Genomic DNA, 26,959 nt, shown 5'->3' on the forward strand with positions numbered 1-26,959 from the left:
TATTTGTTACTTCAGCATAACCTAGCCTCTACTGACAGACACAAGGACCAAGGCTCTTGGAAGACAACATGCTGAGTGATGTGTCTTTCTAACTTTGAAACACTCACAGATCATTTCCAAATTTTTTTAGCATTCATGGACTTTCTAGCTCACTGAAGACTACACTCACATTTAACTAAGGCATGGTAATTTTCAAAACCCACATTAAGGAGTTCTTGTAACACAGTGAGAGGTGCTCCTCATTTTCAATCGCTGAGCTCCCTCATCCTCATTTTGCTTCCTGGATTGCTCTGAATCTTCTCGGGAACAACCAGAGATTTGAGAATCCCCTGTGGGGTTGAAATCCACTCAAGTCCATTCATCAGATGGAAAAATTCAATATTTTCATTGTGTATATGCCATATACCCAGTGTCCCATATGTTTGTGGATATATTGATTTATGTAAATATCCCTCCTGACTGCTCAGAGCTCACAGTCTAGTTGGGAAGAAAAGAAACATGAATGTGGGGAATGTACAAGGCCTCCTCAGCTAAGAGTGGAAGCAGTAAGTCCAAAGCAGGGAAGGGTTGATGGAGGCTGGCCCAGGGCCATTTCATGGAGTCTGCAGGGCCAGGTCAGGCCTGGAAGGACAAGTCCAATTGACACTGATGGGCCAAGTTTTGCCAACAGGAAAGACTGAGGCTTGTTCATAGTTCATTTGCTCGGTAAACTTTTCTTGAGCATCTACTAGAGACCCGGAATATAAATGATGGAGGTGTTCTTGGAGATCCTCCAAGCCCAACTTCACACTGCACAAAGGAGAAAACCAGCTCATTTATTTTTACCAGGGACTCTCAGCTTTTGAAAAGACAAGTACTGGCCCAAATTAAATAAAGCAGAACTCCCCAGCGTGGCTCCAATCTCATCATCAGTCGCTCCCTGACTCACACATTACACACTGGTGATGCCTTGTTGAAGCTTTTTCATCGTGTTGTTTCAAGTCTCTGAAACTCCAAATCAACTGTCTCTTTCTTGAGGAAGCCTCCTCCACAGCCTGAAGTGAAGCTGCGTATCCTCCTTTTGCACACCGTTACCTTATCCCTACTTTTGTAGTGTCGGGATCAGAATGTTCCCATCTGAAGTCATCTTCACCAGGGCTGCGACCTAACCCGTCTTGTCTCGCTCTCGCTTACAAATTGGTCACATTCCTTCTCCTTTCCGTTAGCCCCTCCAGCAGCCTGAAAGACCTCTGCCCATCTCCACCCAGAGCTTCACCTGGTGACTCATTCTTGTCCTCAGGTGTCTCCTCTGCTGTCGAAACTTCCATGACCAACTAGCCTGGCCCAGGTCCTGCCTCTACACCACCATGGTACAGGGTACACAAGACCGACACCACCTCATCACTGAGGTTTCGGTTCAAATGTCATCTCCTCAGAGAAGCATCCCCTGATTTGGTAGTCATTATTTACTTACCCAAGGTCATTCTGTCTTCTTTCTTGCCAAAAATCTAGATTTGATAACTCATCATTATTTTGAACCAGTTGTGGCAATACAGGTCCTCTTTGCTGGTCACTGTAGGCAGATGACCATTTGTGTTCTATGAGCCTTAGGGGAAGTCTATTGGGAGAAAAGAGAGCTTCTAGGAGGGATTTTTCCTGATAAAATAAGGGAGCTACATTAGGAAAAAAATAGTTATCTTGCCCTTCTTCACCTACCCCTTTCTCCCTTCTGGCTTTGGAAACTGTAGGAGGATGTAATGTCTGCAGCTATGGCAGCTATCTTGCAACCATGAGGCAATAAGCCTGAGGAAAACGTCAATATGTTGAGGATGGAGGAATAGAAGGATGGAAAAAGGCTTGGTCCTTAATGACACCACTAAATTACTGAACCCACTCTGGGATCAATAACCTCTGGACTTTTAAAATAAATAATTAATGCTCCTAGGACTGCTGTGACAATTAGGTTTTCTGTTACTTGTAGCCAAACTGATACTCTGATTGTAGCACCCCAGTCATTCCCTATCATATTCCAATATTTTCTTCATACGTATCACTAGTGCAAATGATCATACTTATTGGAATATTTTGGTTAATCGTCTTCCTCCACTAGAAGGTAAAGAACATGGGGGCAGGAACCTGGTGAATTTTATCACTGCTGTATTTCCACACCTAGAACTGTGCCTGGTGTTTTGTAGGAGCTCAATAAATACGTGTTACACAAGTGATTGGATGAATGAACACCTCTGGTGACAATTCTTAGTTTGTTAACTGTCTCTTATAGCAGATTATAAACTCCTTTAGGTCAGACACCTAGATTTTTATTTATTTTTATTTCCTCCCAAAGTAACAGACTGCTTGGCATAGAGTAGGTAATTAATAAATATTTGATGGATGGAGACATGATTTTGGACCCTTCCTTCAATAACCATACCTCCATGTAGGACACAGCTCCTGAGCATCTAATATAGGACACCTTGGTGAAGGGATTTTGAACTGTCATCTCATGGCAGTTAAGCTTACAAGAGGATTTTATGAGAGTCTTAACCTGGCAAAAGATTTTAGAGATTGGCCTCGTAGACCAAACTTCCGATGAAACACTTCCAGTAATGAAGAGCTGATCTCCTCAGAAGTCAGTGCTTACAATCACATTGCAATTATATTATTCCTCGAGTGGACTCAAATAGGTCTCTTTGTGACTGACAGCTATTGTCTTGTCTTTGAAACCCTGAAAGAAAGGCCTTCTCCACATCTGCACACTAGCAGCTGAACCTGGCGGGAATAAAATTACCGTATTTCACTGCCTCTAAGATGCCATTGATTAAAAGATGCCCGTTGCTTTGTGGACCTCTCAGAAACAACAATGCAGGTAATTAAACTCTGAATCAATGCTAGGAAACCATGGAACAATACCAGAGTGTATCTCAATTTCAGAGGTGTGACTTACAATTGATAAAATAGAAAATATATTTATCACTTTAAAATAACGAATGCAGAATTGCACAGCCCCTTCATGGGTTGGTCAGTCTTGCTGTGATTCTCTGGCAGGCTCATTCTGCCATGATCCTGGATGACTGATGAGATATATTCGCTCTCTTCAAACCGCTGATGTAACTTCCCCCCAGTCCTCACACCATCAATCTCATCTCACGTTTTACAAAGAAAATAGAAACCAGGTGAGAACTCTATCCACTTCTCACCTCCAAACCCACAAACCCACCTTCACGCAGCCCCACCTTCTCCTCCTTCTCTCCTGTCATGTTAGAAGAAGCATCTGTCTTCCTGTCAACACTTGTCTCTTCCCAGGACCTCTGTCCCCATCTCCTCAGATCTTCTCTAGGGTGACGTTCCATTAGATTTCCTATTTCCTGCCTCATCAACCTCTCCCTCTACAATGGATCATCCCATTAACCTTCACATATACTCAAGTCTCTTCTTTCCTAAAAAACCAAAAGACTAGCTCTCCCTCCTACTCACTCTGCCCCACGACTTCCTTCTTAGCTAACCTTCTCCTGAGAACTGTCCACAAGGGCTGTGTCCACTTCCTAACCTTCAGTTCTCTCTCAATTTTGCTTCCTCTTTCATGCCACTGCAGCCATCTGTACAAAGGTCACCGGCGTTTGTTCTCCATCTTGGTGACCCTAAGTATTAACTCTGTGTTCTCTTCTTGCTTGCTCTCTTGGCAACCCTCCACTCAGTTGACCACTTCTCCCTTTATAGAAACACCATTCTTTTTGTTTTGTTTTGTAGCTGACCCTTTTTAAAAAAATTTTTTTAAATTAAAGTGTAGTTGATTTGCAATGTTGTGTTAATTTCTGCTGTACAGAAAAGTAATTCAGTTAGACACATATATATTCTTTTTCGTATTCTTTTCCATTATGGCTTATTACAGGATATTGAATATAGTTCCCTGTGCTATACAGGAGGACCTTGTTGTTTATCCATTCTATATATAGTTTGCATCTGCTAATCCCAAACTCCCACTCCATTCCTCCCCCACTCCCCTTCCTCTTGGCAACCACAAGTCTGTTCTCTATGTCTGTGAGGCTGTTTATAGAAACACCATTCTTTTTTAAAATTGCTTTTCTTTAATTGCAATAAAGAAGGATTACCATTTGTAACCACTGAAAAAAATTGTATATTCACATTTTTATGCAATCCAAAGAAATATATAACATAAAATTTACTATTGTAACCATTTAAAAAATTGGTAGTGTTAACTATATTCACATATTTATGCAGTAGATCTCTAGAACGTTTTCACCTTGCAAAACCAAAACTCTATACCCATTGAACAATTACACCCCATTATTTGCAACCCCTCCCCTGGTAACCAACCTTCTACTTTCTGTTTCTATGAGTTTGACTTCTTTCGATATCTCGTATATGTGGAATCATACAATATTTGTCTTTTTGTGACTGGCTTCTTTCACTTATGGTTCATCCACGTTGTCGCCGAGTAATATTCCACTGTGTGTGTATTACTACACGTCTGTCCATTCATCTGTCAACGGACAGGGTGTTGTGTGTCCTCACCTTCTGATTTCCTCTCTGGTCTCTTCTCTAGCAACTTCTGAGTGTGGAGTTTCCCAAGCCAGCTCCTCTTCTCTCTGCTTCACTTCCTCTCCTCCCTCCCTTCCTCTTTCTCTTTCCCTAGAGGAGCTCATCCAGTTCCACAGCTTAGATCTCCAGCCACGTTTCTTTCCTAAGCTCCACATTCACATGTCAGCAATCCTACGACTTCTTCCTCAAAAGAGATCCCAACTCTGTCCATTTCTATCTACCTCCATTGGTCCAGGTCATCTTCTCTTGCCTGCAGGAATACAAACACTTTCTTAATGTCTCCCTGATTTCACCCTCGCTCCCTTCCAATCAGTTTTGCAGAAATCTGCTCAAACATATGTTCATTAGTATCATTTCCCAGATTCAAACCTATTTTCATTGCACTGAGAATGAGGGCTATGTACCTCAAGGGGCCTACAAGGTCCAGTTCACCTGGGACCTCCTGCCTCTCCAGCCTCACCTTGGGGCTCTCCTCCCTCTGTCCACTCTGATCCAGATGTGAGGGCATCCTTTCAGCTCCAGAAACAGACCAACCTCTTTTCCACCTCTGGGCCACTGTGTATCCTGTTTCTTCTGCCTAGGCTCACTCTTCTGTGACTCTTTCTCCCCAGCCCCTCACCCCACTACCTTCTTCAACACACACACACACACACACACTCTCACACACACTCACACACACTCACACACACACACACCGATCCCTGTGAGACTGGCTATTTCTCCTCCCCTAAGGTGAGGAGAGAGGCACCTGGGAGCAAATCTTAAGGAGGCTCTCGATCTCAGGGCCATGGAAGTGTCGAACCTACGCTTACATAAACCTGAGAGGGAGGGCCTCCTTAAATTTTGTGTCCTAGACTACTCCCCTGCTTCACCTTTGTCCAGCCTTGCCCTCTCTGAGGTCTTAGCTCCAGTAAACCTTTCAGGGAGGGCTTCTTTGACCATCTTCTCTAAATAAGTCCCTTCATCCTTCTACCTACCAACCCCATCATCTTAAATTAATGCCCCTTGTTTGTATCTCTCAGTTCATTTTTTTCCAATTTCTAATTATCTACAATTATACAATTATAATTATACAATAGTATAATTGTATAAAATGATAATTATCTATATCTATCTATTCATTGATTTGGAGGTTGTCTGTTCCTCCTCTTCCAGGAAAACAAGTGCTGTGCTTGTTTTCAACAACAATACGCAGTAAATGTTTGGTTTTGAATGCATTTAATAGCCATAGGTACTTCAACCATCCTTGAAGGTGCATGGCCTCAAATTCAAATCGGTCCCTGGTCACCTTCTTCTGCCTTCTGGGGGTGGGAGGAGAGGGAAGAAGGAAGGAGGGTAAGAGTTGCCACAGGACTGATTTGGGAAATAAAGCTTCTGAGCTTTTTGAATTTTCAAGGGTGAAAAGAATTCAAGTATTACTAGATCCAAAATTTTTGGAAGGATCCAAAGAAACCTTGACAATTAACACAAGATTCAAAATGTAAAGGCAATTTGGTATGACATAGCGGCCTCATTTCTGACAAGTTATAATAAAACTTTTGTTTCATAGCTTAGAGCAACATTTCATTTTTGACAGCTGCCCAAAAGACCACCAGAAAACTCCACTGATCAAGCAGTGCTAAGGCAATTACACCCATTATACATAGCAAGAGAACACCACTTTGATGGCCTTCATAGGTGTCAAAAGAAGGAAGTCAGGGGAGGATATTTATAGGGTTGTTAGGTCTTTTAAAAAATTAGGAACTGGTTGAGAGTGGGCAGAGTTTGTAGTCCAATGGCTTGGCTAGGTGGACAAGACCAAAGTCTTCAGCAAGTCTTGAAGAGCAAGAGGTTACTCTTGATAAAGAGCTCTTTTACAAGGTTCAGGGCTTATCTTCCAGGAATAAATATTTCCTGGAGAGCAAGGTCTTAATCTATTTTTGTGTATTTTCTGGGTTATTTCACATCAGGACAGGAAAGAATGCTCAGTTCCAGTACTGTTTAACATGGGAAAGTACATTGCTTTGAATTCTCAGCCATCTGGGGATTCCCTGGCAGTCCAGGGGTTAGGATTCCACGTTTTCATTGCAGGGGACCAGGTTCAATCCCCGGTCGGGGAACTAAAGTCCCACAAGCCGCACAGTGTGGCCAAAACCAAAAACAACAACAAAAAACTTACTTGTAAAGTTCTGAATCTCACCCTCCCAGTTTTCACTTACATCCCCTCTTCCTTGCCCACCCCTCACCTTTGCTCAATTCCGTCATTTAAGTAGTCAACAACTTCATTTCCCATCTTAATCACTAAATAGGCTTTTAGGCTCAAATTTGATCTGCAAGCGATCTTGTTATCTTTCTCTTCCAGTGTTATTCTCCATCCCAGAATAAGCCAGCTGGCTAACTCTAAGAGTCTGATTGCTGGAACAGAGTGTGATGGTGAATTACTCCCAAGAGCAAAGTATTTCCTTTTCATTGTATTCATCAATTTACCTCAAGCCACTTCCTGCTTTCTTTTTTAAAGGACTAGTCCTTTCAGCTCAGTTCCTGTGGTTCACGGGAAATAATCAATAAACAATCTATAATAAGAATAGAAAAGAATTTTATTCAAGCCAAACTGGGGACTGTAGCCCAGGAGACACAGATTCAAGAAGCACTTGAATTGTGTTCCGCTGGACTAAAAAACAGCGGAGGCGTATATACCACAAAGTTACATAAATTGTTTGTCAAGAGTTAGGACTGCAACTGACAAGGTGCTTGTCAAGTAAGGATTGGTTGGAGTCCAGAATGGTTGTGTAGTTACAAGGGGAGACCTTGAGACCGTAAGGTTGTAGCTGGCAGCTGCTAGCGGACATTGTTTCCAGAATGGCTGGTGGTGTCCTTGACTCTGAAACAGTTCAGAAAATTCAAGTTCTCAGTGACGCAGGAATGTGTCTGAAATCACATCCACAAAGGCCATCCGGCTCCATTTTGAATGCCTGAACCATAGTTAGTCCATTTTGATTTTTCAATGTATTGTCTTCTTGAATGGTTAAAGCAGATGTACAATGCATATGGTTTAACAGGCCATAAGACAGGCTGTTCTAATTTGCATAAAATTCAAGTCAAATCATGTGTAAGCCAGAAGGACTTCTCCATATCTCAATATATGAACATTTCTTCCACCACTGTGTGGTTTAATATTTATTGGCCCCTCCTGTGGAGAAAAAGGGAACCTCCTACACTGTTGGTGGGAATGTAAATTGATACAGCCACTATGGAGAACAGTATGGAGGTTCCTTAAAATAATAAAAAAAGAACTACCACATAACTCAGCAATCCCACTCCTGGGCATGTATCTGGAAGAAAACTATAATTTGAAAAGATACATGCACCCCAATGTTCATTGCAGCACTATTTACAGTAGCCAGGTCATGGAAGCAACCTAAATGCCTATCAACAGAGGAATCGATAAGGAAGATGTGGTACATATATACAATGGAATATTACTTGGCCATAAAAAAGAATGAAATAATGCCATTTGCAGCAACATGGATGGACCTGGAGATTGTCATACTGAGTGAAGTAAGTCAGACAAAGACAAATATCATATGATATCGTTTATATGTGGAATCTAAAAAACGGTACAAAAGAACTTATTTACAAAACAGAAATAGAGTCACAGATGTAGAAAACAAACATGGTTATCAAGGGGGCAAGAGGGGAGGGATAAATTGGGAGATTGGGATTGACATATATACACTACAGTATATAAAATAGGTAACTAATAAGAACCTACTGTGTAGCCCAGGGAACTCTACTCAATACTCTATAATGACCTATATGGGAAAAGAATCTAAAAAAGAGTGGATATATGTATGTGTATAACTGATCCACTTTGCTGTACACCAGAAACGAACACAACATTGAAAATCAACTATACTCCAATAAAATTAATTTTAAAAAATTTACTGGCTGCTCCAATTCTGTTTCACTTCCGGACTTATGTCCCAGCACCTTTATTCAGTGTGGATGCTATTGTTTTCCTGGAGCCCTGTGGTTTTTGGTCTCAGGTGAAGGGCTCTAGATGCCCCTACTTCCTTGCCTTTGCAAGAGCTGGTGGCCTCGTAGGTAGACATCACTGACTGTGGAAGCCCTCTCCAAGCTGAGACAACAGTAACCCCCTAAAGAGGAGAAATTACCAACTGTTCATGTACGTGGCACCAAGGACAAGAAGGTGTAACACTAAACACACTGCTTTTGTAATCTGTATCTAGAACGTTAGAACTGCTATTAAAATTCAAGATCCTAATTTTTCAGTTGAAAAAACAGACCCAAACATGTGATGAAATTTACCCAAGTTTCCTGAGAGGGGGAATGCAAGCCCAGGTTAGAATCCAAATCTCAACTCTTTTCCCCTAGTTCAAGAGTGGAAAAAACTGCTCAATAGTGAATTAAAATACTGAAATGCAACTTTCCTTTGCCCTTTGCATTGTCTATAGACCCTCTCTTACAAAAACTTATTTTATAAGAAAAAGAAGACAATTCTTATTAATTCAATTTAGTGCCATTCAGACCCCCAGGGGGTTGTTTTTTCTCATAATCCAGGACCTTTGTTGCCATTAAGAATCATAGATCATCACTAGTTCTCACCTGCTCAAAATAAGCCCTGAGCCTTTCCCAGCTGATACCAGCCGATGTGGAACGTTTTGCTTCTCCCGAAAGCCCACTGCAGGGGCCTGGCTGTTCTGTGACTTGTTGGTGGGAAGAGCTGTGTGATGCTGTCCCACCCTGGCCTCCTACACCGCATGTTCTACATCTTGAAGTCCTTCAGGTGACTATGCCCTTTCTGGGGTAGTACTGTTCCCTGCTTCTGTGACCCTGTAGTCATGTCATCAACCACAAGATGGACATTTTGACCCCCTTTTGGAGAGAAAAGTCATTTTCTGCTTAGAATTCGAGCTGAATCTGGATTTGCTTTTTCAGTCAGGGTCATGGCACCATGGGCTCCCCACTGACCACCTGCTCTGGGCTGTCGTGTCGGACCCCAACTCTGTGTGAATTGTACGAGGCCCTTGGGGAAAAGACAGGTGGCAAAATGAGAGAGATTGTACCACAATGTCTTTAAGAAGCCCACAGCACAAGCTCACTATTTTGTGAGCTTGTTACACAAGTGACCCTGGAGGGAATTTGATCTGGTAGATATCAGAACACATTGCAGGAAAAAATGGAGAAACAGGAGCAGTTCCCAGAGAACCAAGGGCAGGAAATGACCAATCAGGTTTGAGGAAGGGCCAAGGATATGGCAGCAACCTGGAGTCAAAGGAGCATCACCATCCAACAAGGAATGACAAACAGAGCAGAATGGTTTTGTTGCTGCTGTTGTGATGTGGTTATTCTCTTAGAGGAAAAAAATGTGAAGCACCTGGTGCCCCCTTTCTCTCTCTTCTCTGAGTACACGATCAGAGGGAAAGGCTTTATTTATTTATTTGGTTGTGCCGGGGCTTAGTTGTGGCAGGTGGGCTCCTTAGTTGCAGCACGTGGGCTCCTTAGTTGCAGCAGGTGGACTCCTTAGTCATGGCGTGCGAACTCTTAGTTGCGGCATACATGTGGGGTCTAGTTCCCTGACCAGGGATCGAACCTGGGTCCCCTGTGTTGGGAGCATGGAGTCTTATCCACTGCGCCACCAGGGAAGTCACGGGAAAGGCTTTAAACTGTAGCAATGATTTTTTTTTTTTTTTAGATCTCTTATAGATAAGGGAAGTGACAAGATTTGAGTGACTTGCCAAGTTCACATGGCTACTAACTTTAAGAGCCAGTTTTCAAAGCCAGATCTGTCGGATTCCAAAGCGTCAACCCTTTTCAGTCTGTCATGTGGAACTTAGCGGGGAGGGAGCTAGGGGAGTGCAGTGGCTGTGTCCCAGTTCTGGGTGAATTCAGTGGGTTGGAACCTTCTGCAATTGTTATTTGCCGCTTCTACCTGTATTTGAGGTTTACTCAAGCTGCTCAGGAGAAGCTGAGCTTCATTTGACTGCCATCTAGTGGTCATTTAATCTCTGTAGGGAATCTAAGTAGAGTTTTTGTTTCTCATGTCTGCTGAAGAGCCATGAAAATCATTTAAATTTGCAAAGACGTACATCAAGAAACAAAGAATGTTCCCCCAAATCTTAACTTATGTCACACAGAGAAATCTAAACAGACTATGAGATCACTGAAAATGAACTTTGTAAATTATTTAGTCTAACTCTTTTAGTGATAGGAAAATTTGATACTCGAAAGAAATATAAAGGATTACAAAGAATGTTCTCTACATATTATCTATGTAAAGAGAGCATATGATCAAAAGCACAGGCTTCAGAATGGGCCTGCCTAGGTTTAGCTCCATCCCTTATTAGCTGGGTGGCCTTGGCCAAGTTGCTTAACCTCTCTGAGCCTGTTTCCTCATATGTGAAAGGGTAACAGAGAAGAACAAACCTGACTCCACACTGGATCTATTCCTTTAGCTCTAACCCTTGTGCTCTGTAGCCTGTGCTCACTCATGTTGGCTTTGCACCTTTTGTAAAAGAATTTTGCCTATAGCCTGAAATATACAGGATAGCCTAGTCTCAGGGCTCTGACCTTTAAAGTTATAACACTTTTCCATTAAACATTTGCAGAACAGAGAATAATATTTGTCTTGTTGGAGGTTTATAGGAACATTATGACCAGACCTATGTGCACAGCTGCTAGAACAAAGGATTCCAGCACCAAGAAGTTTGCAGCTACCAGCCACACCCCCTCCCCTTTTAGTATAAAAGAAGCCTGAATTCTAACTCAGGTAAGATGGTTCTTTGGGACACTAGTCCACCATCTTCTCTGTCTGCTGGTTTTCTGAATAAAGTCTCTATTCCTTGTCCCAACACCTCATCTCTCCTGATTTATTGGCCTGTTTTGTGGGGAGCAGTACAAGCTTGGACTCAGTAACAAAAGATAATAATAGTATCTATGACATCAAATTGTTGAGATAGTTAGATATATAGATACACAGGTAGATTTAGATGGAGATTACATGCAACAGTGCTTGGTACATGGAAAGCACAATACATACACGCCTATTTTTAGACTAAAGATACGTTTATTATAAACCTTAGGGTAATTAAACTGACTACTTAAAGCCCAGTATAACAAATTTGTTAAAAGCATTTTAAGAGCATAATACAGAGCCTCTGGAAGCATGGCTATTTTATAATAATTGACATGATAGTGGTTAGTCCTGGGAAGCTATTTCAACTTGAATCCTTAAATAGTTGAAGAAGAAAGAAAAGGCAGGAGGAGTAACTGGTACCAAACTATCTTTGTATTCCCTGCACCGCACTCCCAGCAAAGGACATGCTCGGCCCTACCCCACCCTGCTCTGTCAGTATGACCACTTTTTTTTAAATTAATTTATTTTATTTTGTTGCGTCAGCTCCCTAACTGTGGCATGCATGTGGGATCTTCCCTGACCAGGACCCCCTGCATTGGGAGCACGGAGTCCCAACCAGGGAAGTCCCAGTATGACCATTTTTAACTCATCATTTCATGTAATGCATTAAGGTTGATAAATCTCCTCACACCAAATCTTTACAAGTGAGATTGGTCTGTGGTGATCAGGTTTAGATATTAAAGTTACACTAGATTCATAAAATAAATTGGGGACGTTTCCACCTACAGTTTTGACTACTTTAAATCAAGCAGTTAAAACACAGCTATGATCCCCTCTGGCCTTGCTGTCTTTTTTCGTGGTAGAGCCTTAATTACATTTCCTATTTATGGTGGAATCAGTCAATTAAAATTTCTATTTCTTTTTGGGCAAATATTCATTCTTTATCCTAAAGTTTCGTAACTTAACAAAAATGTGTCTTGGTGTTGTAAATCTTGTCAATCCTCCCTCCCCCCCGCCCCCCCCCCGCCCCCCCCCCCCCGCAGGACATAGGGATTTTTGTTTGCAAAATCAAGCCTTTGTTTCAGGACAATTTTTTTTTTTTTTTTTTTTTTTTTGCGGTATGCGGGCCTCTCACTGTTGTGGCCTCTCCGGTTGCGGAGCACAGGCTCGGACGCGCAGGCTCAGCGGCCATGGCTCCCGGGCCCAGCCGCTCCGCGGCATGTGGGATCTTCCCGGATCGGGGCACGAACCCGCGTCCCCTGCATCGGCAGGCGGACTCGCAACCACTGCGTCACCAGGGAAGCCCCAGGACAATTTTTTAAAAATACATTTAACTATAACACATGCACCTATAAAGATGCTTGTGTGTGGTGCCTGATCGCTCACCTTTGACTGGTGTCAGTTATTTGCTGACTAGAGCAGAGGAGCAGGAGATAACGATAGCTTTAATTCAGGACCGTTACCTAAAACACCCTGTCATCAAACCTGTTATCTTTCCTGGGAGCCCCTCGGTTTTCAGCCTTCAAGTTAGTAGGGCTTACAGCTGGTGTGGCTTCCCTTTCAGTTCCACAGCTCCATTCTGTTGTAGAGGATTCGGGTCTAAGACCATCAGATGGACATTTCAGAGAATCAGCATCTGGAATGAGGTCTGGGGAGCCTTATGTCAGACTTCAGGCTGTCCTCATTTTGTTCCAAATCTCAAAGCATTTGGGAGGTATTTTTATTATAAATTGTTGTTGTTTCCTTATTTGAGAAACAGATTTCCTTAAATCTCTTTCAATCTATCAAGTCGATTTTTCATTCTATTTATTGTCTTTAGTCAGTTTCAAGGGCGAGAATAAGAGTAAAAATGTCATGTCAGATTGTATTTGCATTCTGTTAATGTTTAGTAATATTTCTAAAAATGCACTATACCATGAAATGTTAACAATTGCCCTTATTAAAGAATTGAGTTACTCACTGCACTTAAAATATAGTTTTACTTTTCATAACTTTATTCACACAATTTTCTAGGAACTGAAATGTAGCTAATAAAGACCACTTATAAGCTGATAGAAAAGAATACCACCCAATAGTCGCAAAATGAAAACCACACCACCTTCTGTGATTAAAAAAAAATTATTGGCTCTATACAAAAAATATTGTTGCCTATTTCTAAATTTATTTTCCTTTTATACAAGCATATTTACAATAAAGGTGTTAGTGGTAAAACTAAAAGCAATAATTGTTAGGATTCAGAAAAACATTTTCACACCCCAACAGTCTAGTCTCTTGAACCTTGATTGGCAAGTCGAATAGACCCATGTGAGTTCCGCTTTTACTTCCTACAATGGGGCTAAATCTGAAAATTGTTCCTTCAGACAAAACCATCTGCACAGGCATTAGACAATCTCTAAAGTCCCTCAAACACTAAAACTCTACAACCCAAAACTTTACCATCATTTGCCTGCAAGGCTTAATTTATGCACAGTGTTTGTAAAAGCCAATAAAAAGCAAGTAGAAATTTTCAAACTACTTTTTTTTAACTTAAACGACTTGCCACACTTATTTTCCATATTGCTTCATAGTGCTGTCTTATTCCTTTCCATGATTCAAATCTTCCCGATTTCTAGAAAGCCTGGAGTCATGTATGTGCTCAGCAAGAGTACATGGGCCTTGATGTCTTCCAGACTCTACAGTGGTGCCCCTTTATGCACGGTTTTGCTTTCTGCAGTTCCAGTTACGTGCAGTCAATTGCAGTCCATAAGTATGAAATGAAATGTTCCAGAAATAAACAACTCATAACCTTTAAAGTGCACGCCGCTTGGAGTAGCATGATGATCCCACGCCGTCCGGCTCTGGACGTGAATCACCTCTTTGTCCAGCGTGTCCCGCCCATTCATCACTTAGGAGACGAGCAGAATCACAGTGCTTGTGTTAAGTAACCCTTGTTTTACTTAATAATGGTCCCAGAGCACAAGAGTAGTGATGTTGGCAATTCAGGTATGACAAACAGTGCTTCCTTTAAGTGAAAAAGTGAAAGCTCTCCACAATAAGAAAAAAAAAATCACATGCTGAGGTTGCGAAGACCTATGGCAAGAATCTTCTATCCACGAAATCGGGAAGGAAACAGATTTGGGCTAGCTGTGCTGTCGCACCTCAAGCTGCAAAAGTTAGGGCCACGGTGTGTGGCAAGTGCTCAGTTAGGATGGAAAAGGCATTATATTTGTAAAATAAGAGAAACCACATTCACATAACTTTTACTAGAGTATATTGTTATAATTGTTCTATTTTATTATTAGTTGTTAATCTCTGTGTCTTCTTTATAAACTTTATCACAGGTATGTATAGGAGAAAACATAGTATTATGTGAGGTTCAGTACTGTCTGCGGTTCCGGGCATCCTCTGGGGTCTTGGAATGTACCTGCCGTGGATAAGGGGGGATGACTGTATCTTGTTTTTTGTATTATATTTAGCAGGACATCCAGTCGCAAGTTCAGAAACCAAAAAGTTTACGTGCAGGTTTATGCTTAAGGAACCAAGCAATGGCTGGGTAGTGGGGCTTCAGGAATGACTGTAATCAGTCTTAAAATCCTTCTGAATTCTGTCTCCATATCTTTATACTCTATTTAGTTCTTCCAAATCAGCTTTTTCCAGATGACAGAAAAATGTAACTGTGGAGAGCTCCCATGCTGAGACTAGCTCTTTGTTTCAAATGTTTAAAATCTCAGTCTCTGAGTCAATAATTCAATTTGGGCAAAGTACTCTCAGCTCCATTTCGAATATCATACAAATGAAAGCAGTATCTCCTCCAAAGAAAGGGATGCTGTATTCCAAATCAAGGGGAGAGGACATACTATGCCTTTTCTCTTCATCTCATGTGCCTAATTTACATCATATCCATCACCACAAGGTGCTTTTGAGAAGAGTAAATCAGCAGCTTCCATTTAAAAAAATCTACTCTATGGCAAGATAAGGTACTTTATATAAATCATTTCAAATTCTCCCAATAATCCTGTGAGGTAGGAATTATCATCTCACAGTTCCAGGTAGAAAGAAAAGACTCACAAAGGTTCAGTAAATGTCACATAGGTCTAGAACTTTGAATGCTTTTATTTTACTATTTACATTGTTTCTTTTATTTGGAAAACTCAAAGTAATATAAAATAATTTTCATCATACTCTGCAATCAGCATATGCTGAAGTTAAAGAAAAATAACCAATGAAGACTGACACAACTGGCAATACTATTCTTTATTTTCTTTTTGAGGGAGAAGCACGCTTTACAGCACCTGTAAACAAGTCAGTGAAGTATATACTGTTTTGAGTTTCTCCATAAATATATATTATTATTTTTTTGGAATGTTAGAATACCACAACACCAACTGCATTACATAACAGTTACTGAAGGCAAGTCAGGCTACAACAGGATAAAATTTTATGGCTAAAAATATTCATAGCAGCAACTTTTAAAAGATGATTTTATTAAATCAAGTCATTGCACTTGGTCATTTTATTGCTACAGCAAAACAAGGCCATTAAATTTTAACACTTCTCATTTCTGATTTGAACTGATTGTCTCATTCTTTTCATACATTTCAAGTTTAAATGCAAGCATAAAATGTTTACCAACACATCTAGAGAGCACTTGGGTTTATTTTTTTCTGTGATCACAGTAAGAAGCATAAAAAGAGAATCCTCTGTTACACCAGGCCCATTCTCTCTTCCTATCTTCAGACTTAGATTTTGTAAAGAGGTAACAGCTTTATAGTATGACCAAAGCTTGGTGGTCGCACGCACACACACACAATACTCCTAATATTGAAATATAATTAGGAAAATTAGTAATATTATGTTTTTCAAAGAATAGCAAACATTCATTACCAATTTGGCAATGACAGATGCCATGCTGTTCACCTCTACTCTGTAATTCATACTCACTCACTAAAAAAAAGAAAGATTTACCCCCAAGTAAAAGCTATATAATTACATAGCATTTTATGATATGAACTTTATAAACAGGAATTAATAAAATTCCTATATCAAGAGCAAATACTGGTAAATTGCTAAAGTAATCATTTTTCCCTTTGATTTTGGTTTTCTTTTCTTTACTATTTGGTCAAGGGCAAGAAAATAGAGACACAGTACTTGAACTACTTTTCAATTCTGACTGAGGAGTATACAAGCAAACACTTTAAATGTCTCTCAGTACTCATGACCATCTTGATTTTATGCACTGGTGAGAAAATGACCAACAAAAACTTTAAGAACAGCCTGAAATCTGCTGGTAACTCCCCTACCCCGTTACTAGGGTGAGGAGGGAGCACTTAATCAGATCTTCCAGTCATAAAGCTGGAGGGTGATTTCCAGGGTACATTGTTTTTATTTCTACCTGAAGACTTTCATGTTAAAATAAGACCTAATTTATTTAAGAAGAAAGAAATCATTCATTTGACAAGTCATTTAAAAACACTAGAACAGGAATAAACAATTTTGTTCAGCAGTGACCTCATCAGGAGAGCCCAAGGACTTTAAGAAGTTAGAGTGTACATACTTAATGCACAGATTTCCCCAAAAGCACTAATTTAAGTTGTGAATTTACCATTAAGTAATTATGTATTGGAGTTTCTATTATTTTCTATTTCACTTTTATTTGAAACAATATGACAGAATTTCATTAACACAAGATTTCAGTATTTTAAAACTAAAATTTAAAGGAAAAATATTGCTTTGGGGGTTTAAAGAACACAAAATAGAAGCATGATAGATGGTACTCAAAATCTGAAAGTCATTTGCTATAATAAAGCTTAAAATCTAATTTTTTTTCAAAAAAAGATCAAATTTTCTACTTTCAATATAAACCCACATATTTTGAGACATATTATCTGTAGATAACATTTTTAAAAGTTCAATTGTTCATAAGTGACCGTGAAGAAACTGCTATTCACCCACTTTGTGAAAATGCATTTTGAATATGGCCAACTATTTGGTTTTAAATAAGCTGTGATGTTACGTTTTGTGACCTACTAAACACTCTTTATAAAGCTGGTTACCTAAATGACAGCCCCAAATATCTCCACCCGTTAGTTTAGTCTAGTAGGTAAATTACACAATGTAAAACCTGAGTATTTACATAATGATAACTTGTCAAAGTATGAAACTGCATACTGAAGTTCTGAAAGTTCTGGAGTTTTGTTTTTCTAACATTACCATTATTAAAAATCAAATGGAGGGGCATGAAGAATTAAATCACAAGATTATGAAATGAGTAACATTTGAGCCTGTAAAATAAACAGAAAAGTACAGCAATAGGCTGGTGTTTGCATATTATATGTGCTGTAGTTTCTAGGCACAACAAGTTAAGGGTTAAATTGACATTTTTAGTTCCTTAGACCTAATGAATTTAAAATATAGCTCATATTTTCCCCAATATATTTAACAATCCAATACATTTTAACTAAATTCCTTTATGAATCCTATAGTGCAAGCAATAAAAAAATATTCCAAAAGTTGAAGAAATTATTTTGATTAGTTCATTACAGTTATTACTATATGCACGGGTGAGTAATCTGGTTTGTAGCTAGGAAACTCCTATTTCATCACCCAGAGTATCACAAACTGCAAACAAACAGGCACAACAGTGTAATCCTGGGTAAGAAGCTAAACATAAAAAATATATATATACAAAGTTTATATCCCTTATGTTTTATGGGAAAAGTAGTGACTATAGTTACTATAAAGCTAAACTGTCCCTCTCAAATGGTATATTTTACAGATTATTCGTAAAGATATCACCATATTTATAGTATAGATCTCTTTAAAAATAATACTACAAGTTTCAATAAAAAAAACTATTGTGAATTTTCTTTCCTTTTTATACAGATTCAGTAGTATTTTCAAGCAAACTAAACAAAAGAGTTTGCAATCCCAGCACATAAGAAATAAGGCCTCTTTTTTTTCATATTGGCAAAACAAAATATATAAAAAAAAATTCACCCTCCCCCTACATTTTTCTATAGATATAATAGTTCATATACGCATATTTCTTTATCACGACATCAGCATTTGTTATTTTTAAGTAACAAGTCAGTTGAAGTTCATAGTGTTGCTTCTGAATCCCTGGAACACTGAGAACACTGGGTGCACGTCACTTCAAGAAGACATGATTGCTTTTTTCAGCTTCTCTATTTCCACCTAAATGGCAACAGATAAAATATCTTTACTTTAGAAAAGTTTATTTATTTTATCCTATGTCATGAAGAGCTGATCATAATTTCAAGCCTCCAGATTTTGATTTCCATTCTGAAATCCAATTTCCAATGGTGTAATAAATATTTAAAAAGTTCAACAGATGAAAATGTCACAATGCAAGTTCCTAAATGACAGGTGACAACAACAAAAAAGCAGCTACAGTTGTTTCACCCAGAACAATGTTAAATAACGTGAGCATTTGAAAGATCTGTAAGAAAATCAGCCCTACAAAAAACAAGAGTATCCTTGAAACCAAACTAAGAAACGTACCCCTACCTATAATTAAACAAAGGGGGCAATACAGAATGTTGTTGTTTTTTTTAAAAGGACCAGTTTAGTTCTATGTTTTTCACTTACTGCTTAGGTGATATCAGTAAGCCACTTAACCTCACTTGGTCTCAACTTTCTCAACTGTAAACAGTATGTTCTAGATTAAATTGCCTTTAAAGCCCAGGAATATATATAAAATGCAGTCAATATGTTAAAAATAGTTCCACTGTTAGGTAGAAGACATTCTTCGCTTAACAGAAGTTCACAATTTAAGAAACGTTAGAAGAAAATTAGAAAAATTCATTAAATTTTCACAATAACTACAGAGTTATTTAACTTTGACATATCACAAATAACTAAGTTGAGGATCAAAGAGATTAAACACCATGCCAGTGGTTCCATGCCGAACTTGTACTGGTAAGGTCTAAGGCTTTAAAGGCTGCAGTTTTTGTACTCTCTTCCCAGTTACATGGTATTTTGATCATCTCTGACCTTGCATTACATGTAGAAACATTTAGAAATGATGCTTCTCCTGATAGCATCATCCCTCTCCCCAACAATGCATACAAATAATACATGTTATGGCTAACTTCTGACAAATAGATCACTACTAAATGATGAGCATTTTGCTACAGTCAAAAAGTATAATTTCAATAAGCTCACAATCTCCTAAGGGATCCTAACCATTCAAGAATGGTTTGCTGATTCCAGGATCTTTCCTGATATTATTCTTTGACTAATATGATTATTAGCCAAACATGTTAGTACCACTGGATTGAGACAAAATACCTTCAATCTTCAGCCTGATGCGCTATTATCATCTCTATTCCAAAGATACATTAACCACTGCATGAATTTTAGTGCGCGAGGATGCATAGAAAACAGAAAGAAAAAAAAATTGGTAGAAGAGGGAGTGCGGGTGGGGTGAGGGTCAGGGTGGAGAATAACCCTGCACGCAGTCAGTAATACTCCTCACAGACTGCTGCTGGCCACATAAATTTAGGTATCTGGCAAATACCTGCATTGCTGGAGTTTCTCTTCTAGCATGTTTATGTTCATTGTTCATCATTAGTCCTCTGTACCACTCCTCAGTATAATTTAATACTATATAATGTTAATGTTATAGTAGTTCAAAGTATTACTTTTAATTTGGGGAGAAATATAATTTCTCTTTTAAACATATGATCCTAAGACTCTAATGCCTTATTAAGTGTATTAAGTATTGAACTTTTCCCACCAAAAAAAAAATTTATAATACAGGTCAGTGAGAGGCTAAGTAACAGCTGATTTTGCTGGGAAAATATAATCAAATGAAATTCTTCAAAAAAGAAACAAATAATTCATTTGACTCTTTCCATGATTTTTATGACAAATTAAGTCATATATACAAATTTAGTATTGTATTAGTTCCTCTTGCTAACCTTATTCCTTTATTTTCATATATGAATATGTGTTATGTATAAAATATAAGGAATGAAAGTCAAAAAACATTTGTTTTTAATTTTTCAATTTCTACCATGTTGCACACTGGGAATTTAACATATATTTAGAAGATATATTTTTAATATCTATCTTCTAACATTTATTAGTTTGACAAAAATTTGTTAGCAATCTAATATGTATATAGCACTGTGCTAGGAGCTATGGGCAAAGATGAAACAGAAAAAGGTCCCACCTCCAACAGTATGGAAGATGGGCAAAATAAGTACATAATGTGAATAGTGATATGACAGAAAATTATTACTTATTCTTCTCTTACAAAACTAAACATGAATTTGAAATAAGAAAAACTGCTTTTAATCAGAAGACTGGTGGCCAACTCAGTGAATGTGATTGAGCAGGGCCTTGAGAATCTACAGAACTTGGGCATGATAAGTGAGACAAAAGGAAAATCCATGAAAATATAGTAAGAGTAAAAATGCAGACAAATTAACTGTAAGGGACAATTGAGGATTAGTAAGTGAGGAAAGAAAGATAAACTAGGACCAGGACATAAGAGACCCCATTTGCCAAGTCAAGAAGTTTGAACTTCATTCAGCAATAGAAAGTTTTCGAAAGTACTGAGCAAGGGAAGACAAGATAAGAATGAGAGAAACAACAAGCTAAACAGAAGATAAGAGCATGAGAAAAGGACAGAAACAGTGAGAATAAAGAGAAAATGGTTAGGGAGTACAGCCAGTAGGCCTAAAAGTTAGTGGAATTAGAAGAGACGGAAGTCCCACATCTGCATGACTAGAAGCGCAACAAACTTTCAACACAAACAGAAAATCAGAATCTGAAAAGAAGGTGCTACGTGTGACAGGGGACATGCTAAGTCTAAGTTCACAGTGGAACATCCAGGGAGTCTAATAGCTGGAAACTCAGGACAGAAGCTGGGAAAAGAAGAACTAGATTTCAATGGCAAATGCACCAGAGCTAATTATGATACTCCTGGACACAGGTGAGCCAAGAGTGAATGCACAGAGAAGAGGCCTAAGCACAACACTGAAGGAACACCTCACTTAGGTGAGGAGAGATGGAGAAGTCAGACAGAAGAATGCAGGGTCACATACACCAAGACATACTTTGAAAAGGTGGTGATGGTAAAAATGTGAAGTGCTGTAGAAACCGAAGAGACATAGGAGTTGCCATCAGTAAACCCAAAATGCAAGGGGTTCAGGACTGAACTAAAAGTGAAGAATTAGTGACTGTAAATGTATGCTTTTCTTGTTTTTTGTTTGTTTGTTTTGTTTTCTTTTTTGCAACAAATGAACTGCAAATGAAAAGAGAATACAGATCAAGAGGGCAGCTAGACCTAAAAGGGGGCTTTTTATTTTTTGAATAAAGGGGAAAATTGAGTATTTTCAGGGAAAGAAAGGAGAGTGCCAATAAAGGTTATGTGTCAGATATAAGAGTAAAAATGGAGTTTTGATAATCTGCCAAATACCTTCACACATATTATCTCAACAACTAAAGCTAAACGAGGGTAAGTGACTTCCTGGTTCAAATGGTGTAACTTAATCCCTAAGAGCAAAGGTTCTGGAGTCTGGCTGCTTCTATTAAAAATGTTAGCTCCACTGCTGACTTAATCATTCCAAACCCTAGTTTCCTCACTCTGAAACTGTCAGTCATCAGCAGAGAGTGAAGATGATGACATTAACTACAAAGTAAACTCAATTCAGTGAGAAATTAAAGTCAGCAAATCTATAGCCATCCCAGTACCATCACCACCCCTGCCCCCAGGCAAAAAAAAAGAAAAAAAAAGTTTAACTGTGAAGAAAAGAGAACTATAGCTCAAGAAAGAAGGAGTGTTGAGTGCAAAAGATCTAAAACTAGACACCTTTAAGAGGCAAGAACCATGTTTGCTTTATTCATGAGTGTATATACCTTGTGCCCCGTGTCTATGAGAGTGAGTGCTCAAAAAACAGTTGCCGAATGAATGAATGGAATGTGGCAGGGAGTCAACAAGAGATTAATTAAATGGCGACCAAGCTGTAGGGAGTGTCCAACTAAAGCAGGATAGCATAATTTGTAGTGGAACCAATCACCCAGTTGGGTTGGAAAAAACATGTCTAGTTTATGCTGACTACAATCTCAATGCTGGAAGAAATGAATTACCTCTAGATTACTTCTCATTGCCTTCTCTTCTTCCAAATCTTTTCGTAGTTTTTCCAGTTCTTTCCTAAAAACAAAGTATTTATTACTGTTAAGTCTTCCGATTAAACAATATATATTTGACTAAGGTTAATAGGATCTGTTGCCTGATATCCCAGAACATAGGGAAAACTTTGAAAGGAAACAGCCATATTGACTGAGAAAAAATTCAAATTCTCTAGTTGAAATGATTCAATACAACAGTTAAAAAACACAGCAAAATCATGGCAAACTTGAGATAAAGAAATTTTTAAGTGAATACAGGTAATTTTCCATATTCAGTTATCATCCATTTCCAAGGCAGGACACACAGCCCAAATAATTTGGGAAAATGAATGTGAAAATATGTCACAATGCAAGGCAAATTATAATTTTTAATACAATAACCTGGACTTTACATATCTTTCTCTGTTTTTTTTAAATTAACTATTACATTAAAATCCAAACCAATAAACAAAAAACTGCAGCCAACAATCCCTCTTCTGTAACTCATGTTTTCATTTTTCTAGGTTCCCTTGTTATATTTTTATATAGTCATTTCTCCCCCTCCATTTCATTTTCCAAGAGGAACTCAAGACTTAAAATACTCTTTGGAATGAATTCTAAAATATCTGATAAATAATATATGTAAGTCATTAATATTTTTATTCATTCTGCAGCTTATTTAAGAGCACCTATGGGCAATTTGTATGTGGATTTATTCTTTCATTATAGCACACTTGGTATCAAAAATGCAAAATGTCAAAATTAACAAATCAGATTGTTCTCTAACTGGTACCTGAGAGGTGCTCAATAAATATTTACTAGATAAATGAACTTATAGTTTATAATGTGCTTACTGCAGAAACTGTGGATAAATTTGCCAAACCTAAACCAAGGTAAACTGAAGAATTCAAGAAATATCATGTATCAAATTTCCTCTCTATATGATATAAATGTGTATAATATATGTATTTTAAGTAGGCATTCAAGATAACTTTATGTTTCTATCTAAGAGATGTTTGTAGAAGTGCTCTGCAAACTACAAATACATCATGTTGTTAATCTCAATATTTTTTTAAATAAATAATCCAATGTCAACAAAGAATTGGAGGAGAAACAGTGAATTCAAAATCAGTGGTAACACGGTCTCTGGCGATGAGTATTATACCAGATTCCATATTCCATGAGATACTCTTAGAGGCCAGAGAAGAAGCTGGAGTAGGGGAGGAGCACCTGAACCCTCACCCTCAGTTTAGTTAGATTAGCTGATCTTTGATCTATTTTACCTACTGGGCTTTTGCGGAAGTATGTTTAAAATGTTAACACATTTTAAAATTCACATAATAATGTTTATAAGAAAAGATCTCTAAATCAATAGAAGATCCAAGTTTGAGTTCTAGCTCTACCACTTAAGAGCTGTGTGATCTTACATAATTAGCTTTACCTCTCTAAACCTTTATTTCTTCATTTAAAAGAAGGGAGGGGACTATAGCAGGTGATCTTTTAAATTTATTTTAGCTCTAAAAAGTCCCTAACTTTTACTTAGGCATGCCTCACCATATACCATTATCAAAAACTTTCAGAGTTAAGAGAAAGGCCTTACAAATCACCTATCCCAACCCATTTGTTTTATAAATATCCAACTCAACCCCAGCAGAAACAGTGATCAAAGTCCTCTGAAAAGAAAACTAAATGTATATATAGATACACCACAGATCCAAAATAAAATGGCTTTTCCTAATACTTTTAAGACTAATTAACCCATGTTTGACATTTCTAGCCTCAAATTATGTGTTTAAGGTTCATCTATGATATAACATGTATTAGTATTTCATTTCTTTTTACAGCTGAATAACATTCCATTGTATGGATGTACCACATCTTGTTTATCTATTCATCAGTTGATGGACAGTTGATTGTTTGAACTTTTTGGCTATTATGAATAATACTATAAACATCTGTGTACAAGTTTTTGTTTGAACACTTGTTTTCAATTCTCTTGGGCAGTACTATACCTTGGCGAGGAATTGCTGGGTCATATGAGAACATGAGATTTAACTTTTGGAGTAACTGCCAGACTGTTTTCCAGAGTAGCTGTACCATTTTACATGCCCACCAGCAAGGCACGAGGGTTCCAATTTCTCACATCCTTGCCAACACTTGTTTGTTCATATTTTTTATTATAGCCATCCTAGTTGGTGCGAAGTAGTATTTCATTGTGGTTTTGATTTGCATGTGCTAATGACTAATGATGTTGAACATCTTTTCATGTGCCTATTAGCCATTTTTCTATAATCAAGCTACTACAACCAATTCTATAATTGAGCTACTACTTTCTGATTTACCTGGTTTGCCTTTTTCATAATTGGGTTGGGTTTTCTTATCCAAGCTTTCCAATTCCTAATTAGAATAACTAGAATTAATAGAGTTTCTAATTATTATGTTTTCTAATTCAAGCTTTTTTGCCTAGAGAGACACTATCAATAAAAATTTCTTTGAAAACAAACTTGCTTATACTAGAAACTTGGCAGATTACTTCTTTACTTGATATAATTTGAAAGAATTCTTTACACGTGTTAAGTAGTGCTCAAAGAAGAAAATAAGGGCTACTTACCCATGATCCTTTTTTAGTGCTTCCACAACACACAGCAATTCAACAATCTGAGTTTTAAGTTCATCCAAGGAATTTTCTGTTTCTAGCTTAGCTTTGATTTCTAATGGAGTTAGAAAAGCAGCTGTATTTGGTTTAGAAGCACTTGAAGGTGTTGAAAGGTAAACAGACGGCTGAAAACATATAATAAACAGAAAATTTGTATTTGTATTTACATTTAATATTACATTATAAATTCAAAAGATTTTTACTGCAAGGAGATAAATAACTGAAGTAATACTTCCAAGATAAATAAAAAACTTGAAAATCCAAAAAGCAGTTTGACGTTCACAACTGGAAAAACCACTAAATGACCAAAGAATAAACTTGTAATTACTAAGGGTTTTTGTGAGAAATGTCACGGGCTTTATTTAAAAAAAAAAAAGAGAGAAAAGAAGATCCATTAGATTTATCTTATGGTTTACCTAGTGCAACATCTAGAAGCAAGAATATAAAAGGATTATTAAGGTACTGCTTTGATCCTTCATATTAAATAGTTATTATTTAGAATATCCAGAGAGCTCCAATTAAAAGCAATTATGAAGGATTTAGTAAGTCCATAGAAGAGGCATTAAAATGGATCCATGGCCTGACATTCTTTTACCATTTCACTTAGGTAACAGCAAGTAAAATTTCAATAGACTGCTAACAGCTGAGAGAATTCAGATTAAGTGTATCTGATAAAATGAATAGCAGTCAAATGCCTTGAAATGAATTTGAGGAACAGGCATGATCTTCTCAAATATAAGATGTGCGTCAGTTGTGGTAATACTATCTTCAATTAAAATGGCAAGGGCTTAGCAAAGATTCTTAACACCACGTAATAGACGGAAGAATCCATGTATTCTACCATTCATTCCAGTGTGTATTCAGTGCTTATTATGGTGCCAAGCACCAAGTTACATAAGGAGTAAAAGAGTGATGGCTTCTGCCTAAGGAGTGCATGTTTAACGGGAAATGAAACAAATGTATATAGATCTATGCCTTAAAAAATATGAAACATGTAACATTTGTATTACTCATTTAAAATAATGTGACTCTCCTAAAAAAGATCTACAAAGAATAATGTAACTTAAGTTTAACAGTAATTATTTTATTTTATTTAGTTTTAGTAGGAATTATTTTATTTCCTGGCAGAAGAAATAATTCTTCCTGAAGGACATGTTAAATTCCACAATTTTGATGTTCACAAAGAACGCTACAAATTATACAAATCTTAGACCAAAATGCACCTTACCTTTGGAGAGTAGCATGAATCCTTCTTAAATTCAGATGGCTTTAGGTTGGCACTATCATCTTCTTTTGGTAACTTCAGGATTTTTTCTGGGCTTTGAGTTGGCTGAATGATTTTTTTTTTAAATCAAGAAACAGAAAACACCAAAGAAAGAAAAGGCAGTAAGCATCTAGATAATAAAGTAAGTAACTTTTATCACTGTTTTCAGCAGATACTGTTCCAGATATTCCATTATTGTTAACAGGATTTTACATAATTTCATGCTGAATAACACACTTACATATCTTGAGGGCAGAAAAACAGCTTGCCTATTAGCAACAAAAATTTTCCCTACTTAGGTAATTTAAAAGCACAATAGTACTTAAGAGCTAATGTATTAACACTGAAGTACTATCAGTATCCCAGGCAATATACTGAGAGCATAAAAAAAAGTTACACATTTAGAGACCAGGATTAGTACTACAAAAAAACACTGACTATTTCAGGGGGAAAAAAAATGTTCTCATTCTTTCTTGAAGTGAATATGTACAACTCAATTCTAATTACTGCTTTTGGACAAGTATAT

The 26,959-nt window shown here is 37.8% G+C and overlaps 1 protein-coding gene across 3 annotated transcripts in view; it reads right to left on the minus strand.

Annotated features, from left to right (window-relative positions):
- Positions 1 to 15,609: 15,609 nt before the first annotated feature.
- Positions 15,610 to 26,959, minus strand: part of CD2AP (CD2 associated protein) — a 103,751-nt gene continuing 92,401 nt past the window's right edge. For 2 of the 3 annotated variants that reach the window (XM_019949849.3, XM_019949851.3), the window contains 5 exons: positions 26,398 to 26,499; positions 25,125 to 25,294; positions 24,856 to 24,910; positions 22,493 to 22,556; positions 15,610 to 18,568 (listed from right to left, as the gene is read on the minus strand). In XM_019949849.3, the coding sequence (XP_019805408.1) occupies positions 22,500 to 22,556; positions 24,856 to 24,910; positions 25,125 to 25,294; positions 26,398 to 26,499 (384 nt within the window). In that variant the 3' untranslated portion in view covers positions 15,610 to 18,568; positions 22,493 to 22,499. The remainder of the gene's footprint in view (positions 18,569 to 22,492; positions 22,557 to 24,855; positions 24,911 to 25,124; positions 25,295 to 26,397; positions 26,500 to 26,959) is intronic. The other variant, XM_019949850.3, reaches the window with a different exon arrangement.

The sequence above is a fragment of the Tursiops truncatus genome, chromosome 10, assembly GCF_011762595.2.
Source record: "Tursiops truncatus isolate mTurTru1 chromosome 10, mTurTru1.mat.Y, whole genome shotgun sequence".
NCBI lineage: Eukaryota > Metazoa > Chordata > Mammalia > Artiodactyla > Delphinidae > Tursiops > Tursiops truncatus.